General features: G+C 53.0%; 6 protein-coding genes across 6 annotated transcripts; 4 read left to right on the top strand and 2 right to left on the bottom strand.

Annotated features, from left to right (window-relative positions):
- Nucleotides 1-448: 448 nt before the first annotated feature.
- CCOS01_00893 (cytochrome P450) lies at nt 449-2,268 on the top strand (the record flags this gene model as incomplete). The annotated part of the gene is made up of 6 exons (XM_060449089.1): nt 449-794; nt 848-1,089; nt 1,172-1,552; nt 1,629-1,909; nt 1,963-2,042; nt 2,111-2,268. The coding sequence occupies 6 exons, from the start codon at nt 449-451 to the stop codon at nt 2,266-2,268; spliced, it is 1,488 nt and encodes a 495-aa protein (XP_060320527.1).
- A 2,334-nt stretch (nt 2,269-4,602) lies between these two features.
- CCOS01_00892 (pyoverdine/dityrosine biosynthesis protein) lies at nt 4,603-6,613 on the top strand (the record flags this gene model as incomplete). Its single annotated transcript, XM_060449088.1, has 4 exons — nt 4,603-5,356; nt 5,433-5,872; nt 5,955-6,022; nt 6,091-6,613. The coding sequence occupies 4 exons, from the start codon at nt 4,603-4,605 to the stop codon at nt 6,611-6,613; spliced, it is 1,785 nt and encodes a 594-aa protein (XP_060320526.1).
- An 882-nt stretch (nt 6,614-7,495) lies between these two features.
- Nucleotides 7,496-8,497, top strand: CCOS01_00891 (DJ-1/PfpI family protein; the record flags this gene model as incomplete). Its single annotated transcript, XM_060449087.1, has 3 exons — nt 7,496-7,544; nt 7,635-7,882; nt 8,021-8,497. The coding sequence occupies 3 exons, from the start codon at nt 7,496-7,498 to the stop codon at nt 8,495-8,497; spliced, it is 774 nt and encodes a 257-aa protein (XP_060320525.1).
- Nucleotides 8,498-11,661: 3,164 nt separating this feature from the next.
- Nucleotides 11,662-12,634, bottom strand: CCOS01_00890 (ubiquitin-like modifier 1; the record flags this gene model as incomplete). Its single annotated transcript, XM_060449086.1, has 3 exons — nt 11,662-11,779; nt 11,991-12,155; nt 12,378-12,634. Coding segments are annotated over 3 exons (540 nt in total), but the record flags the coding sequence as incomplete, so codon positions are not given.
- A 354-nt stretch (nt 12,635-12,988) lies between these two features.
- On the top strand, nt 12,989-15,632 carry CCOS01_00889 (WD repeat domain-containing protein; the record flags this gene model as incomplete). Its single annotated transcript, XM_060449085.1, has 3 exons — nt 12,989-13,120; nt 13,179-15,415; nt 15,482-15,632. 3 exons carry the CDS (start codon nt 12,989-12,991, stop codon nt 15,630-15,632), a joined length of 2,520 nt encoding a protein of 839 aa, XP_060320523.1.
- A 474-nt stretch (nt 15,633-16,106) lies between these two features.
- Nucleotides 16,107-16,590, bottom strand: CCOS01_00888 (uncharacterized protein; the record flags this gene model as incomplete). Its single annotated transcript, XM_060449084.1, has 2 exons — nt 16,107-16,360; nt 16,485-16,590. The coding sequence occupies 2 exons, from the start codon at nt 16,588-16,590 to the stop codon at nt 16,107-16,109; spliced, it is 360 nt and encodes a 119-aa protein (XP_060320522.1).
- Between the last annotated feature and the right edge of the window lie 427 nt (nt 16,591-17,017).

The raw sequence follows: 17,017 nt of genomic DNA, 5'->3' as shown, positions 1-17,017 counted from the left end.
CGCCGGGCATCGCACAGCCCGGCGTGCCGCTGACTGTAGTTCAGGTCTGCAGACAAATTTGTACGACGAACGTCTGATGTCTCGGAGGCACAAACGCAATGTTCCATGTTCCTTCACCAACGCGCATATGCGGTCTATTTCGAGAAGACGACGAAGCCTCTATTCATACCTACCTGACCGTGATTCCTAATCCTGTCTTCTAGCCTTTTCCTGCATGTCATCTCTAGGCAGCTAGAGCTTCTGCTACCTTACTTTGAGTAGGGCTGAGGAGAAGGAAGGAAGACTGCTTCCGTCTTGTCGATGGTCTCATCTTGACCCTTGTAAGTGCTACCGTTGCTTTTTGCTCTTTCTCGCTTCCTCGGAACATCGGCCCTTGAACATATAAGCTTGTTATTTCTTTGTCGCAGCTTTGACTTACACCGTAATTGCAGACGCCATTCACGACGAGATGCTACTATTTTTGCTAGAGGTTTTACTCCTCGGAGCGCTGCTCCTTGGACTCGTTTACTACTTTCTTCTCTTGCCTCCTAGATACCCGCAAAACATCCCGGCGATACCGTTCTGGGTAGCCCTCATTCCCTTCTTCAAGGACGTTGACCAGTCGGACATTTTCCGTCAGTACATCGACAAGCCGCTGCGTACTCATGGAGCAGTCAAAATTTTCTTTGGCGCGCAATGGAACATCTTGGTACATCGTCCCTCGTATCTGGTTGAAATATTCAAAGACGAGGATTTGTACGAGAAGAGCGGCAACCAGAAGAAAATCCCACACAGCGTCCTGGCAGAGTTCCTTGGTAAGTGTTCTTTGCCACCCTTGGTGCTTCGAAAAATTCTAACTCGGAAACAGGCGACAATATTATCTCGGCAAGAGGCGACGTCTGGAAGAACTATCGGTCGGTCATCAAGCCAGGCCTCCAGAGGACTTTCGATGGCGAAATCATCGAAAGCAACGCAGTCAGCCTGTGCCGTCTCCTTCGTGAATCCCAAAAGCGGGCCGGCAGCGGAGGCGGTGGCGTTGCTGTGCAGGACCTGTTGCAGCGGTATTCCGTCTCCAACTTCACCGAAGCCGTCTTGGGTACGAAGTTGCATGTAAGTCGCCCTGGCCCCCACGACAAGACCGAATCTAGCAGGGGTGTTTCGCAGCGTGCTGACCGCAGCCGATTCGTCGTAGGCACTCGACAGGGCAGATGCTCCTATCAATCTCCTCCAGACGGCGGTCAAGAGGGAGATCTTCAAGCCCATCTTTATGAGCTTTCCATTCCTCGACAGGTTGCCGCTCAAGTCTCGCTTGGCGGCCCGACGCACTGTGGGCCTGTTCAAGAACGAGCTCAAACGCGCGCTGCAGGCGAGCCACCACATGCCCATGGAGAAGACATCATCCCTGTCAGACCAATCCGACGACAAACTAGGCCAGCGCATGCTCGACGCCAGAGCATCGGGCATGTGGGATGAGAAGCAGCTCCTCGACAACCTCACCGTGTCATTCGTGGCCGGTCAAGAGAACCCACAGCTGCTCATGATATCGAGCCTGTATCTTTTGGCGAAACATCCTGTAAGTCAGCAAACCTGCCCAGGCCCGTGCCGTCTCACGCGTGCATTCGTTGCTGACAAGACTGGTGGGGGGTTAGGAGGCGCAAGAGGCTTTGCGCCAAGAAATCCTTTCCAAGGATGCCAAGTCTTCAGCAGATCTGGCCAAAGAAGACATGCCGTATCTCACCTCGCTCATCTACGAGTGCTTGCGCTTGTTCCCTCCCATTGGTCAATTGATCAACCGGAAGGCTGCGGAGACGGCGCTGCTAGGCGGCGACGTCGTAATCCCAAAAGGGACATATGTCGGCTACCACTGCTACTCAACAAACCGATGCCCGACTGCGTGGGGTCCCACAGCAGACAAGTTTGACCCCGGACGGTTCGTCTCACAAGTGCACATCCTTTGAAATATCGTGAGGCTCATGTTTGCAGGTGGGGATCATCCTCAGAAGTTATTCAGCAAAACTACCGCCGCCGTCGGGTAAGGGGGGAGTGGATCAGCTTTCATGGTGGTAAGACAGACTCCAAAGAAAGAGTGGTGAATCATTCTACCATGATGGACCTGCTGACTCTATCTCAGGCAAACGCGCGTGCCTCGGAGAGAAATTCGCAATGTTGGAAATGAGGACCACCCTGATCCAGCTGGTCCGCGAATTCTCCTTCGCTTTGGACCCGATGTGGGTTGACCGCAAGACTCCAGTAAGTTTAAGCCTGTTGCTGCCTATGTCCCCGCGGTAGACCGAGTTCCCCACTCTTTCCAGAAATTCAGCGCTGACGAAAGGCTTCTTGTTCGCTTTTTCTCCAGGCCGGTCCCCTTTATCCTCGAGCACTTCGGCTGGTTTTGATAGACAGGGTTGACGATGAAAAGAGAGTCGTGAACTAGTCGGGCCTGGGTGATGCGCGGGTTCGGGCGGTTTTGGGTAGATTGAGTTTTGATTTGCTCTCTGGGGGTTTAGATAGGGTTACAAAGTTTGATAATCATAGTGATAATAAAACGCTACTTTCCGATGAACAGGTACTTCCCGCATCATCCCTGCCCGAACTCTCGGCTCCCCATAATTAAGAACCAGGGGCTACGCTTCTAAATTAATCGACAAGCATGATTGGAGAAGGCCGCTTCGATCTTCGTCCAAATGCACCAGAAGCGAAAGCATGCCGATCCACCCAATGGAAAGCAACTATGTCCAAGAACCTCACGTCGACCCGAATGCAACTCCAACTTTCGAAAAGCCGCAATCCAACGCCAAGAAAGCCGCGCCATAGTCGGTGCATACTGCGTATGCTCGCTGCGGTATCTTGCGGAATCTTAGCAAGCTGCTTGCTTGTGCTGTGGACATGCAAACTGCAAAGTACAAATAAATATTTGCACTCGAGTGGGAACCACCTTTTTTTTTTTTCGCGCGTGAGGAACCGGGGCGGTAAATTCTGTGGGAAAATCATTCGTTTGCCTTTTTTCGCAAGAAATGACCGCCATGCGGCCCATGGAAGCGCAGCCTTCGGACTTTCGTGCCTTGGCTTTGCCCTGCCCTTCCCTTCATAACCCCTGCCAGCATGTCCTTTGTGAGTTTACCGAAGTCTTCGAAAATGAACAACGACGACGCCAAGGCCTGACAGCTTTTGAGCTAAGAGAAATATGGCAACCCAAGACCGAGATGTAAGGTTTGCTGCTTGTTAGCGCGCAGGTTCCGCACGGCTGGTCCTTTAAGGTAGTGGAGTGTCCTTGGTTTTGTTGCCTTCGCCCCAAGGTGATCTTAATGGCGTGATATTAATGGGATTTGATTAGTCGTGTTCGTTCCTTCGGATCAGAAGCCTTGCCTTATTCTTGGTCTGTGCCGAACAGCGTTTTTTGTTCAGTCTCGTTTTTTGGAGATACGTCTTTTCCAACATCTAGACTGGGCCTCCCCTCTCGACTCTCGACCAACGACAACAGTCGTTGAACGATGCTGGCAAACGCCCCGTCGTACCCCCACTTTCCATGGACACATGAATCCTTGCTTGCTTCTCGAGGGGCTGACCATGGAATCCCATCATCAGATGGCCTTCCTTGTGTACGAAGTAAGTAGTATGCACCCCAAACAGCGTATTCGTACCTGTACACAGAACAATGGGCCTGAACGACCCCCTGGTCACAGCTCGGTGGGGACACAAGACCTGGATATCTTGTGTTACCCTTAGGAACTCGGTCTTTCTCAGCAAAGGGACGAATGCGAGTAAGAAAAAATAGTACCAAGGGCCCCAAAAAGGAGGAACCAAGGAAAAAGTTACGTTCCCTCGGTTCATCCGCATGCCGCCCGCTACAGGCATCTTGTTCATGCCCCCAAGACCCAAACTGCGGATAGCTCCTTCTCTTCTACCAAGCATTGGCCCCAGCCCTGCTGCTGCACTTTGTACATGTACAACGATCTTAGTTCCTTCTCACGCATTTCTCCCAAGTCGGGCAAAGCCTTGATTCAGGATTCTTCGGTGATCCCATATATGCAACCTACCTGTGGATTAGACTAACTGAAGGCATCATCCCCTGTCCTGCCACTTCCTTCTGCTGAAGAACTTCTTGCTAAACCCTCTTCCTTCCTTCGGCAACCATCGGGGCTTCCTTGTGTATCTACAGCCAGCAACATCTGTCTTATTTTTGTTCTTTCCTGTGTTGAGCTGACAGTAATCCCACCTGCGTTGAAGCGGCACAAACGCATACCAACGCCTCGTTTTCCTCTTGGGTCTGTCTTGGTCGTACGGCGGACACATTTCACAGCCCACCTCAATATTCCTCGAGGTGGAGGAGGACTCCTTTCTCACGCAACATACCTATCAGAACATAATCGTACCACATGAACCCAGAGCAGCGTCCAATCGGATTAACCAAGCCCCCAAATCAAGACTTCTAGAAGTATTGGTGCTTCCTAGAGTCCCTCGATCACATTATTGTGTTTAGTATTATAATAACCCCCTCGTCGAGAAACCACTAGGTTCCCTACCTAATCAACAAGCCACGACATCACCAAGATCCTCTATAGTTCCCTAATCACTATTCCAACATCAAACGACTCATATTCTTAATTCTTTATTATTTTCACAATGGAGTTCTCAAACGACGGCACTTCCATCTTTCACCGGTTCCAAGCCGCCTTCGTCCACGACGGGCAAGGGCAGCTGCTGTACTGCACCGGGCCGCAGAAAGCCTGCGTGCAGCAGCATTGGACGTCGTCCATCAGCCACAAACTCCACAGCCAGAAGTTTCAGACGGCAAGAGAAACGATAACGACAACAAGCGAAGGCGTGTCCACAAATCTCGACGGGCCGTTTCAAGGCTCGAAACTCTATGAGATGCAACGGAGCGGTTCACACACGACGGCGGGCCTCATCATCGACGCCGTCGCTACGTCTCAACAAAACGTAGCCAGCGCACAGTTTGATGACTTTTTCGTGCAACTGCTCTTAGACCAAGCCGACTTTGCCATCCGCGACCATGAGCATATGAGTTGTGGGGCTTCTACGGCCTCCCAAATGGACGCCACATCCGAGATCGTCAGTCTGTTTGATAGCTTTCTCAGGTATCAGGGCAAGGACGACCAGTGGGAAGCGAGCGGCAAAGCGTATTTCACGGAGCGTGTTCGACACTTCACCTCGCAGCATGCCAGAATCGAGCTCTGTCTTCCTGCGTTCCCGTGTAAATCGTCAAATACCAACAAGGTCCTCGGAAAAGCCCCTGACCGCGGGGAGCAGCTCGCTCTGGAGCGGCTTCACGAGTTTGTAGAGGCTATTGAGAGGGTGTACGAGCCCGGTGCCAAGATGTGGATTATCAGTGACGGTCACGTCTTTAGCGATTGCAGTAAGTCCAACAAAAGAAATGGGAGGTGACGAAAAAGCAATTCTACGATCTATATAATCTGACATCTCCCACTTAGTCGGAGTCGACGATGAAGATGTCGATGTGTACGGCGAGCAGTTGAAGGAGATGAACCGCGCAGTCGGCATCAGCAGAGGCAACACTGACAGAATCGGCTTCAAGTCGCTCGTCGACCTGTTTGAACTCAACGAGTCAAAGTCGCAGCACAAGCTCCCGTCGCTGTCGCAGGATCTCAACATCCCCAGCATAGAGCACCACGTCGAGACGAAGCTGACGTTAGAGGCAGAGCTCTGCAGACGGATCCTCATGGCTGGCTGCCAGCCCCAAGAGTCTGCGGTGCGAGCCAAGATCAAGTCGCAAAGTCCGGCCATCCTAGCTCTTTATCGTGGGTTCTCGAGGTTCATGCTGGAGGACCTCGAGCTTCACCCTTTCACCCTGGGCATGACGCGAAGTCAGAGGAAGAAGTTGTCACCCAAGGTAGCGTTTGAGATGATTATGGTAAGCTTAAATTGCTGCACCAATGATATTACGTTGTGCTTCCCCTTTTGTCTCAGATCGCTGACTACCTTATATGAAACAGAGAAACCAAGCATACTCTAACCTAGTTGAGTTGCTTCTTCCTAATCACGTCCGTCTCTCTATTCATGCGTATGTTCTACTCCAAACATTTCTCTTTGCGCCTTCGTGCTCGAGTCTAATGATTCTCAATCTAATAGTCACAACAACGCCGGTCCCAAATTTGGGATTCAACTCTTCGACCCCGCCGTCGTCCGCGCCGTCGAGGGCCTCTCACCGGACGGTACGCCAATGACCTCCCGTGACCTGCTGCATATCCCGACGCCGTGGCACAACTGCGTCGTCGAGGTGGAGGGCAGCCCTTATCTCCTCGTAACCAAGGCCAGTGTACCGCGCCAGGCAGTCAGCTTGGGCGCCGTGACCAGTGAAGTCTCTACCAAGAATGCGCCCTGCTTCGTCCTCCGGCCGAAGAAAAGTGGCCCTGCAGCTTCTATGGAAAGTGACGCGGAGAAAACGTTGAAGGAACAGGAAGAAGTTGTCGTGGCGCCCGTGGCCGTTGCCCAGAAACCTATCGTTACCCCTGCACCGGCCCCAACTCAGAGACCTAGGGTTGCTGCAAAGGGTAAGAGACGGTTCGACTGGATTCGGAGGCTGGCTGCGTTTCCAGTCATCGGCTGGCTAGGTATGATTTTCTATCACCGCTTTGTGGAGACGTTTGTTTGAAATTGGGGTATGAATAAAGATAATGGAGTACCTACAACTTGGAGCATGTGAATTGGACAAATGGGAAACTGGGGTGTTGTATCAGGCGGGGTTCTCTTTAGAGCGCTTTTATGTTTTGCCTTCAAACGAAAACGTCTAATCTTCAATCAATCATACTTGGAACAATACTTGCTCATGTTTCTATACTTATTCCTTGTTCCTGGATCCAGTTCTAGGTCGTTAAAGTCACTGTACTTCACAAAAGTTTCAAGGGTCTTGAGCAAATTACCCAATCCGGTAATGTTCTCAAAAGAGCGCGCCAAGAGGTTCAAGCTGCATCCCTCTCTGAGCAAACACTCAGAAAACATTCGATCCTTACTAGCAGCGGATCTAGATGTGCCGCCTTAGAGATTTAACGAATTGATCTATTGGAAACATCAGCGAGCAACCTTTCTGGAAAACATTTCGCCAATCAGATAGTTGCACAACATCATGGTCATACCCTAACCCCGGCTCACTGATGACGGACGGGATGAAAGACGCGCATTTAGGGCAAACTGCCAACAACGCCCCTCATCTACGGATTTTGTTCCCGGAAACATTTCGATGAAGTATTAGGGGTGAGGTCTCGGAAGATGAAGTTAGGGCCCCCCCCTTCCCTGTGCCACGGAAAGGCGTGTAAGCATGGGAGGACGTCCCAGCGCGCGTCGCGATATAAGCTTGCTCTTCCCCGGTAGAAATGTCCCTGGGTCGCAAAGAGAAACATTGTTAGTTCCCTATGTTGATGTTGATTCGTTTGGTGATTATACATCATCAGGTCCCTTCGTCAGGATGCTCCTCTCCCATGTTTCACCTCGCCGCTCCATCTCCGTGATTGGGCTCTTACTGATCTATCTCATCACAATGGCCGCAGCACAAAATGGAACTCGGACCTCTTCTAAGGTCAGGGAGTGTAAGTGGTTCCCTCTTCACTGCAGTTCGGATTATGAATCCTCGGTGGATTAATTTACATGGCCCTCGTACTGACAATGTCCCTAAAAAGGCATCCCTCGCCCTTCGACGACCAGCGCGACATCATCATCTCCTACATCCACGCCAAAAGCCCTGCCGAGAAACTTTGGCATGATCATCAACCGGGCCTTTGAGATGCTCGACGTCTTTGGACCCCTTGACGCCCTCGGATTACTGGCCAAGAACCACCAAATGAACTTATATCTCATCTCCGAGACAATGGACCCCGTCACCGTCGAGCCCGTTTCCGCTGCCATGAACGCCAAAAACTCGAGTTTCGTAAGTGACGACCCCCTGATTCTTTCTGTTATTTCCGGGGTCGAAGCAGCGGTTCCCCTCTTCCGACGGAGCATCAGCTTCCGTACCGAGGTTTCGACCGCCCAATGCTGACGCGAACGACCTCCGCTGGACGCACAGTTCCCCCAAATCCTCCCAACGCACACATACGCAACGGCACCAAAGGACGTTGAAGTCCTCATGGTCCCCGGCGGCCTCTGGACGCGCTCGCCCAACCTCAACGCCACGATCTCCTACATCAAGACGACCTACCCGAGCCTGCGCTACCTCATCTCCATCTGCACCGGCGCCTCCGTCGTAGCCCGCGCCGGCGTGCTCGACGGCCGCCGCGCGACGACGAACAAGGCCTCGTGGGCGAGCACCGTCGTCCACGGGCCGCGGACAGAGTGGGTGGCGAAAGCGCGGTGGGTCGTCGACGGCAACGTGTGGACTTCGTCGGGTGTGTCTGCGGGCATCGACGCGACGCTGGCTTTTATCGAAGAGGTGTATGGCGGGGAGGAGGCGGCGTCGATTGCTGATTTGATGGAGTATGAGAGGCATACGGATGCGAGTTGGGATCCGTTTGCTGAGAAGTTCAATGTCACGGGTTCGACATGAGATAAACTGTGATTCGGTTTCTTCTTATTCATGGGGCGCTGGGAATCTTTGTGTGGGGAAGGTGATTATCAAGAGAATGTAGTTAGACTCTAGTAATGTGACTTAGTAATTAGCTACAACTTCTGATATGAACGGTGAGACCAGCAACTCATGAAGAGGATATTCAAATAGAAATGGCCAAGAACCAATATAGAAAGTGATTTTTTCTTAGATGAGAAAAATTCTCTATCTCATGTTCTCTGACTGGGATTATGCAGTTGATATGTTATGTAAATAAGTTCTCTACTAGATCCAAGGAAAGCTTTGTTAGTCTTTGTAATTCAATACTACTAACTTTACATGGCCCTAGACACCAAAATATCGAGTGTTAGGCTTATAGACTCTTCGATCTCGCAGTCTAGTGAGCAGCTATACTCCCAGAATGATTTTCCAATGTTGATTAGGCGCTGTATAGTGAGATTTGACACTTAGTATCAACTATTAAAGAGAATTCCACAATCAATCTTTAGGCTAGTTAATAACCATAATGGTAGTGTTTGGATTGCTCTAGTTCAAAGACTTTTATTATCTGCCACACAGTAAATACTTCCCTCAAGCGAACTATACTCAAGAAAAGCTTGCAGTGATTTACTAAAGGGTATACAATTATTGCCGGCCAGAATCTAGTGCTCAACTTGTCACCTGTTTCCTGCTCGAACTCAGCCTCTGCAACCAAGCAACAAGAAACCAGTAGTAGAGTTCTAGCTGAGTTTCTCTCCAGGAAATTACATACAGATGCAAGTCTTCACAACAAATAAACGGCTTGCCATAGAAAACATGATACCCTATGCCTCTGGGATTACAAATTGCAGCCTAGCTTTGTGAAAAGTCCAACTCATAATCAACAAAGTCCTCGAACAGTGTTTCAAAAAACAACGCCTTCTATTAACAATGTAACGAGAACTTCAAATTGTTTCGTCTACCATCTGTCCTATTCGCGTCAAACACTCACGTGGGCGCCTCTACATGCGAATTTCCCCACATCACTCATCCCTCCATCAAACATCAAAGTAAGTAAACAAACGACTGCCGAACAGCCAGGTCCATTTGTGTAACGTGAGAAATCAGCACGTGCCGGACGACTCATATCTCCCCCCATGTCTGACCCTCAAACAACTCTCCGCATGATATTCAAACGTATTTCCTTTGCCATAGTGTTCCTTACTCTCAAGTCTTAGAAAAGGTTCCACATCCTGCTGTTACATTATTCGTCATGGTACGAGTAGCATTGCACAGAAACCGCCAGCAGGATCTGGAACAGCCGCCTGAGAAGGGCCGACAGGCGAGAGGCGACCCAACAGCAGCACCAGTCTTGGTAAATAGTGAACTGCAACCGCAGAAGGTCCCAACTCCTGCAAGGCGTGAAGCAAGCTAGTCTCAGTTGTATTGCTATTTACGTTCCGCTCACCCCATTCCTACGTTCCGCAAAGGTCGTGTCTCTAGCGCCATTCTCACCTGAGCTTGGACAGGGCATAGCTTATATCCCGACATGCTTAGTAGAAGAACGTTATGAACCGGCCCTCGTGCCGTTGCGTTAATGTAGGTAGGGGATTCTCCACAGGTACGACGGTAGCAATGTTGGAAGTCTTGGACATTTGGGAATTCAGAGACATCTCCAAGGAATTAAAAGGAAAAGAGGGTATTCGTCCATTTCTAGCAAAAGTTACGAGAAGTGTCTGCCATGTGTGTGGGGGTCTTACAGCTACGTGCGTATTTCCAGAAGGGGCGTGAGTTCCTTGATTCCTTCGAGAACATATGGAGCCTGTGTGTTTTAATTTTCTTCCCTGTCTGGTCCCCTTCGTAATTATTTGGTATCCATACGTACATACATAGACGAGAGGAAGAGTGTGTGTGAGAGAGGGTGGAGAGCGGATCTGGGCCATTAGGATCGCACGCGCGGGACGCAACTCTCCCCATTTGCTTTTTCCTGCAGCCCAGTGGGAAGCCGAAGACGTGCAGCGCAGAGCACAAATGTACGTGCGCAGCATATCAAATTTCCCCAAACAGAGAGAGCGAGGGGAAGGGTTTGCCGGGCCGCATCATCACAACTGCAAATGCACACCATCGGATCACCGTGACGGACCCCTTCTTTCTTCACCGCCTCCGTCTTCAAGTGCCCGCACGCCGGGGGAAGGGTCCGGAGGAGGGAGGGGCCGGTAATCTTGCGCCCCTCGCTGCGAGCAAGCGAGCTGGGCTTGTGGCTGGCGGCTCAACAGAAGCTTCTGGTGAAGGCCTCGTTTAGAGGTGCATTGTGGCACATTTCCGTTGCCCGTTACGGTGCAGCAGCGTCGATGTACAGATATGGAACCCGCTGATCCAGTCCAATCCTCCATCTTCTCGGCCGCAAAGCTAATGAATAATTGGACGCAAACCCTTGACCGCCCCGACCATCGACATTCGCCCTGCGTAGCGCCAACAGACTTCCTAATCTTGCCGGAGTTGCGCTATTCGTCTTTCGTGATAGTTCAGGGTGGCGCGCGGCAGGGCATGCGACTTTGACAGGCTTCCCGGAGGCTCACCCCGCTAGGCGTGTCATCATCGACGTTGCATACCGTTATTCACTAGGAGAGATTAGATGATGGCGAAGGCAACTTGGGGCGACCGGGGGAGCCAAGCCAAGGTGCAAGGGGAACACGAGGGATGAAGAGCTGCCGCCACGATGCGGCCACGAGACATGCGGCAAGCAAAGTGGTGGCAGTTGCAGGGCAGCGGGGGCCAGGGGTGAATATCTCCCGGGACGTTTCATTGCGTCGACGGCGCGCAAGGCGAAGGATGTATCCATAGGGTTGTGGTGTAGTTGTAGTAGTGTAATAAGACCAACGGCGGAAGCACGAGTTGCATCTCCCCGCTGCGCCGGGTCAACGGCTACGGCCGCAGACTAGTCGAGGCGATGCGATGCGATGCAATGCGGCTGCACGAAGCGAGAGGGGGGAGGGCGTCTGAGTTTCAACGTCGTTCTATCGGTGCCGCACCCCGGGGGAAAGGCAGCAGGCTTGAGAGTGGAAGGATGCATACTGCTAGTTCCAGGGACCCAGAGATACGGCCGCAACACTTGCAGGGCCCCTCATGTTGAAAGGAGAAGTCATTGGCCAGCGAAAAAAGGTCACCCACGCCCCCCTCTCCATCTAACCTCCATGAAGCGTCGAGACGAAGAGGATATTGTCACCGTTTTGGACTTCGTACGCCTCCTCTCCTTCGAGCTCCCAGTCTGCGTCATTGATGAGGGCAAGGATGCCAGGGCGACTAGAGAGACCTCATTAGCGTTGCATCCAATATAGCTACTCTGCACGTTCATCGCAGATTTTGAGAAAGACTGCAGAGTGGCGATATACGGCTTGCATAGGACAGGCAATATTGGGGTGAGAATAAGAGAAACAGAGAGCCAGGCGAGGCCGAAATGAAGATATGCCCAAGGATGGGGACGGCGCGTGGGTGATGCGACTCTAAGACGTACAGATGACCATCTAGGACGAAAAGCTCCTTTCTGGAGTCCTTCATCGTGTTCTCGCAGAGATAGTTGATGAGAAAGGCAATAGTTGCGGGCTTGCCGTCCTTGTTCACCGCCGGGATGGAGAGAGCGTGACGCCGCTGATCAGAGAAGAGCATCTCCAGGCCGCCGCTGCCCACCAGGTACCACGTCAGTTATGCATTCGTACCTGAATGATCTATGCAAGATACAAATGAAATCATGCTCGGATCGACCCCGTCAGCCTGCGTGGAAAGGTCTCAGGCCAGAGTCCGGGAGACGGTACCGGTCCAGAAGAAACACCTTGCTTGAGCCACAGGATGGAATAGAAGAGAGATGGGAGTACAGAGAGGTGAGCGGAGAATAGAGACTCACGAGAACTCAACGACGACGGCGATCTTCTCCCCCGCATCTGCAGCTTCTGCGGCCATTTCTTTTCTTTTGCGAGGCTTGGTACTATAAATCTCCCACGATACCCAAAGTGCCGGCAGCTGCGAGACGTCGGAGAATAGATGAAGAATGTGAGATGTAATGGTAATAAAGTTTGTTTGCTCGTCAGATTGAATCGCGGCACGGCACGGACAAGAGTGAGAAAGATGCAATGGGAGGAAGGATGGATGGCACGTCAGGCGTCTGTAAGGCACGGGGTATCTTCCATACCTTAGGTACACTGTCTAGTGTTCGGGGGGAGGGGAAGGCACTGAGCCCACGGATCAGGCAGTCGGGCTAGGGGCTCCGATGGGGAGCGCAAGCCTTACCGGATACCTGTGGAGCCAACGGTGCGGCGGCTCAAGCGCTGTAAGGCGGGCAGGCAAACAGGCGCCCCCCGAGAGAGATGCCCCGCCTCCACTAAGAAATTTTCAACTTCACCTCTTGACTTGTGACCCGTGAGCCAATCACATCGCCGCATTTTGTCAACCCTCAGAGTCACTCCTCGACGCAGCATCTCCAAGCGACGACGAAGAAGACGAAGAGAAAGAGACAATATGGCTGGCACACAGCCCTCAATAGAGTATCTGTCAACAGGAGCCAACAGGCAGACTGCGGTCGCCGACTGGAGCCCATGTGGTCTTCTTGCCTTTGGCGCTGACTGCAACATTGCCTTGTGGGCGCCGTCTGTAAGCCCTTTCCCCAGTCCGCTGCTTGATGGATTGATGCTGACGATTCATGAATCAGTCACGAAGTGCAGAGGGTATCACGACTCTCCTAAGTGGGCACAAGGAGGTTGTCAAAGCAGTCAAATTTCTGCCCCAAGTGGACGGTGAAGATCGCAGGCTCCTCATCAGTGGCTCAGATGACCAAACACTCAAGGTCTGGGCAGTGGACTCAAAGACGAACCAAGGAGAGTGCATTCAGACGGTCCACAATCATTCGGCGCCCGTGAACTGCATCGCCATCCTGCGGTCCAAGGGGACCCATAAGCAGGTTCTTCTGGCTTCAGGGGCTGCCGACGCAACCATCAAGATCTGGAAGCTTGACGGCAGCCAATTACAGCTGCGCCAGACTATCAAAACCGCCCCCAAGTACTTCCCCCTATGCTTGGCTCTCACAGCACTCGACGAGGCCGAAGATGTGTTTGTCTTGGCCGCAGCAGGAACAAAAACGTTTGTGCAAATATTCGTCGCCGCTGCTGACGATGAGACCGCCGACTTCAAGCTCCAGGCTACCCTATCAGGTCACGAAGGCTGGATACGATCCCTGGAGTTCACGTGGGAAAAGACAGAGGCGAATAGTGACCTGCTCCTCGCTTCGGCAAGTCAAGACAAGTACGTCAGACTCTGGCGTCTGCACTTGGGCAAGGAGTTGCCATCACTCGCTGCGGAAGGCTCAGATCCCTTAAGCGGTGCCTATCTGCCGGGCAAGTCCCCCTCAAATAAGGCACACCGGCTTCAATCCGCCGGCAAGGACTTCTCCATTACCTTCGAGGCCCTTCTTCTCGGCCACGAAGACTGGATCTACAGCGCAAAGTGGTTCACTAGCCGCGAAGGCAAGCTCCAGCTACTCTCCACTTCCGCAGACAATTCCCTCGCCATGTGGGAGGCCGACAGCACCTCCGGTATCTGGGTCAGCATGGTCAGGCTAGGCGAGATCAGCAGAGAGAAGGGCGCGACGACGGCGACGGGAAGCATCGGCGGCTTTTGGACAGGTCTCTGGGCACCCGACGGCGAGTCCGTCGTCTGCCTGGGCCGGACGGGCAGCTGGCGTCGCTGGGTCTACGACAACGAGCGCGACCAGTGGAGGAACGCCATCGCCGTCAGCGGCCACACCAGAACCGTCACGGGCATCGCATGGTCCCGCGAAGGGGACTACCTCGTGTCCACGAGTTCGGATCAGACAACACGTCTCCACGCCCGTTGGAAGCGCGGTGATGCCGTGACTGGCGCCCGCTCGTGGCATGAGATGTCCCGTCCCCAGATCCACGGCTACGACCTCAACTGCATCGACACTTTGGGCGCCTCTCAGTTCGTCTCAGGCGCAGACGAGAAGCTCATGCGTGTCTTCAGCGAGCCACGCGCCGTCGCCAAGATGCTGCAGACCCTCGGCGGAATCGAAAGCGGCGCACCCACGGAATCCATGCCAGACGGCGCCAATATGCCCGTGCTAGGCCTCTCCAACAAGGCTATTGACGCCGTCGACGACGACCAGGAAGTACAAGCCGACGACCAGTACGACCGCGAAGCCGTTGACCCGGCCACTGTCGTCCGCAAGTCCATGCTCGACATTGACCACCCGCCCTTTGAAGAGTCCCTTTCGCGGCATACTCTCTGGCCGGAGACGGAGAAGCTCTACGGCCACGGCTACGAAATCTCCTGCCTAGCCGCCAGCCACGACGGCAAGCTCATCGCCAGCGCCTGCAAGGCGAGCTCTCTCAACCATGCCGTCATCCGCGTCTTTGAGACGGAGCGCTGGACCGAGGTCAGGCCACCGCTGGCGGCGCACACCCTGACCGTCACGAGGCTGCGGTTCTCCCCAGACGACCATTTCCTCCTGAGCGTGGGCAGAGACCGGCAGTGGGCCGTCTTCGAGCGCGGGAGCGATGGGCAGCAGTATTCCCTCCTCCAAGCGAACCCCAAGGGCCACACGCGCATGATTCTCGACGCCGCGTGGGCGCCTCTGTCGCTGAGTGATGGTAATAGCAATAGGGTGTTTGTTACGGCGGGACGTGACAAGAACGCCAAGGTCTGGGTTGGCAAAGAGGCCGCAAAGGATGAGCAAGGCGTCAGCAAAATAGAGTTCACCTTGGCTTCGAGTATTGCCTTTGACGGGCCCGTCACGGCCGTCGACTTCCTCGGCAGACGGGGTGCCGGTGGTGAGCTTGTCCTTGCCGTCGGCACCGAGTCTGGCAAGATCTCTCTTTGCACGCTGGCCCCTGACACTGTCCAGCCGGTCGACACACTCCAGCTTGCGTCGAGGTAAGTTTCCCCTCGTAACTCTGTTTAGTGTAACTTGAACACGGTAGCTGACCTCTCACCTCAAAGCCTATGCCTCCCGAAACCCGTTTCCCAACTCGCATGGCGACCATCAAAGAGCGATAGCAGCACAGACGAGTTGGGCATCGCAGGTGAAGATAGCTCCCTGCGCGTATACAGCTTCACAGGATTAGGCGCGCCGTCCAGGTCCAACGAATGAATGAAATGAAGTTTACGTTTTGAAAGCACTCGTTGATACCCTAGTAGACACCTATAAGACGCTTGAGATCCGAGTCCTATGCATGTATGAATGGATATGAATTAAAAGACACGCGTCGCCGCATGTGGTGCAAGTTTATAGTATGTATATGTATATGCCTTTTCGTATCCGAACCTGAACTCAATGCACTTGGTTCATATTAAAAAAGAAACCCCAATGAAACGCCCGCATCAGAAGCGAATAAACGACATTTTCCGCGCTCAACATGCGACACGCCCTTCGAGCTCTTCATCGGGCGGTCCGGTCGTCCATGTCTCGCCATTAAGATCCTCCTGTCCCACTCCCTCGTTCGTTCTCTGACTCTCCTCCCATTCGTTCATTCGGCATGCATCGTTTTCATGTCATAGAAGGTTGCCGACTTGCCTGCAGGGCAAGGGATGCACAAGCCCCTCCTTCATGAAGTGAAGAGAGTCTTTACAACTCCTTGACGAGCTCGACAGTCTGCTGAGCCAGCGCGGCCGCAGTCGTACCTGTCTTCTCGGCCATCAGCACGCTCTCGACGGCGGCCTTTGTGAACTCGACAGCATCTACCACGGTGTCGACGACGGCGTCGATCGGGTCGCCGTGCATGTAGAACCAGGCGCGGCTCATGAGGAAGGCGATGTGCTGAGGCAGGTAGAGGACGGTGGCGATGATTGTCAAGCTGCTGAGGAGGAAGAGGACGGTGTCTGCAAGAAGGGGGGTTTGTTAGCCGGACGGATCTTTCTGGTTTCTGCGAGAGGAGAGATGGCGGCAGCTGTTTGTCGTCGCGAATAGGTTTAGAGACGAAGAGCGAGGGTAGAAGAAACGTACAAAAGATGAACTTTTCCAGGGGCGTGAAGATGTACACGCTGAAGGTGACCTCGATCTGGTACTGCTTCAGGTGCAGCCACTTGCTGAAGGACTGGAGGGCCGACATTTTGTTGTTTTTCTCGTACGTTCTCAGGTGAATGCTCCAAGATATTTTCTGAGATTGAGAGGAGGAGTCTTCGCTCGCTCGGTTCTCGCGGTGTTTGACGGAGGTTGAGAGTCGCGGCGGCGGCGGTCGCGGGTTGAAAAAAGGAGGTAGGCGATTTCTCGAAGTCGTGGTAAGGATTGAAAGGTCTACTCTGCCAATTCGTTCATAAAAGGTCGTGTTGACGTCCGTCGTACAGAATGCTGAACAGCCTCTGTAGAATCCGTCTTTTGCGGCGAGAGGGATCGAAGGGAAGTTTGCGGGATCAGAAAAGGCGTACTCTAAGGATATCGTCCGAGGACGGGGTTTGCGCGGGACGGGGGGTGAGGGAATCTTATCAGTGAAATTGGTGGCCCGCCCACGCGACAAAACACCCAACAGTGACTGAGCA

Source organism: Colletotrichum costaricense (assembly GCF_030867565.1).
Source record: "Colletotrichum costaricense strain IMI 309622 chromosome Unknown Scaffold_1.1, whole genome shotgun sequence".
NCBI classification, from domain to species: Eukaryota; Fungi; Ascomycota; class Sordariomycetes; order Glomerellales; family Glomerellaceae; genus Colletotrichum; species Colletotrichum costaricense.
This window is presented reverse-complemented; position numbering and strand designations above follow the sequence as displayed.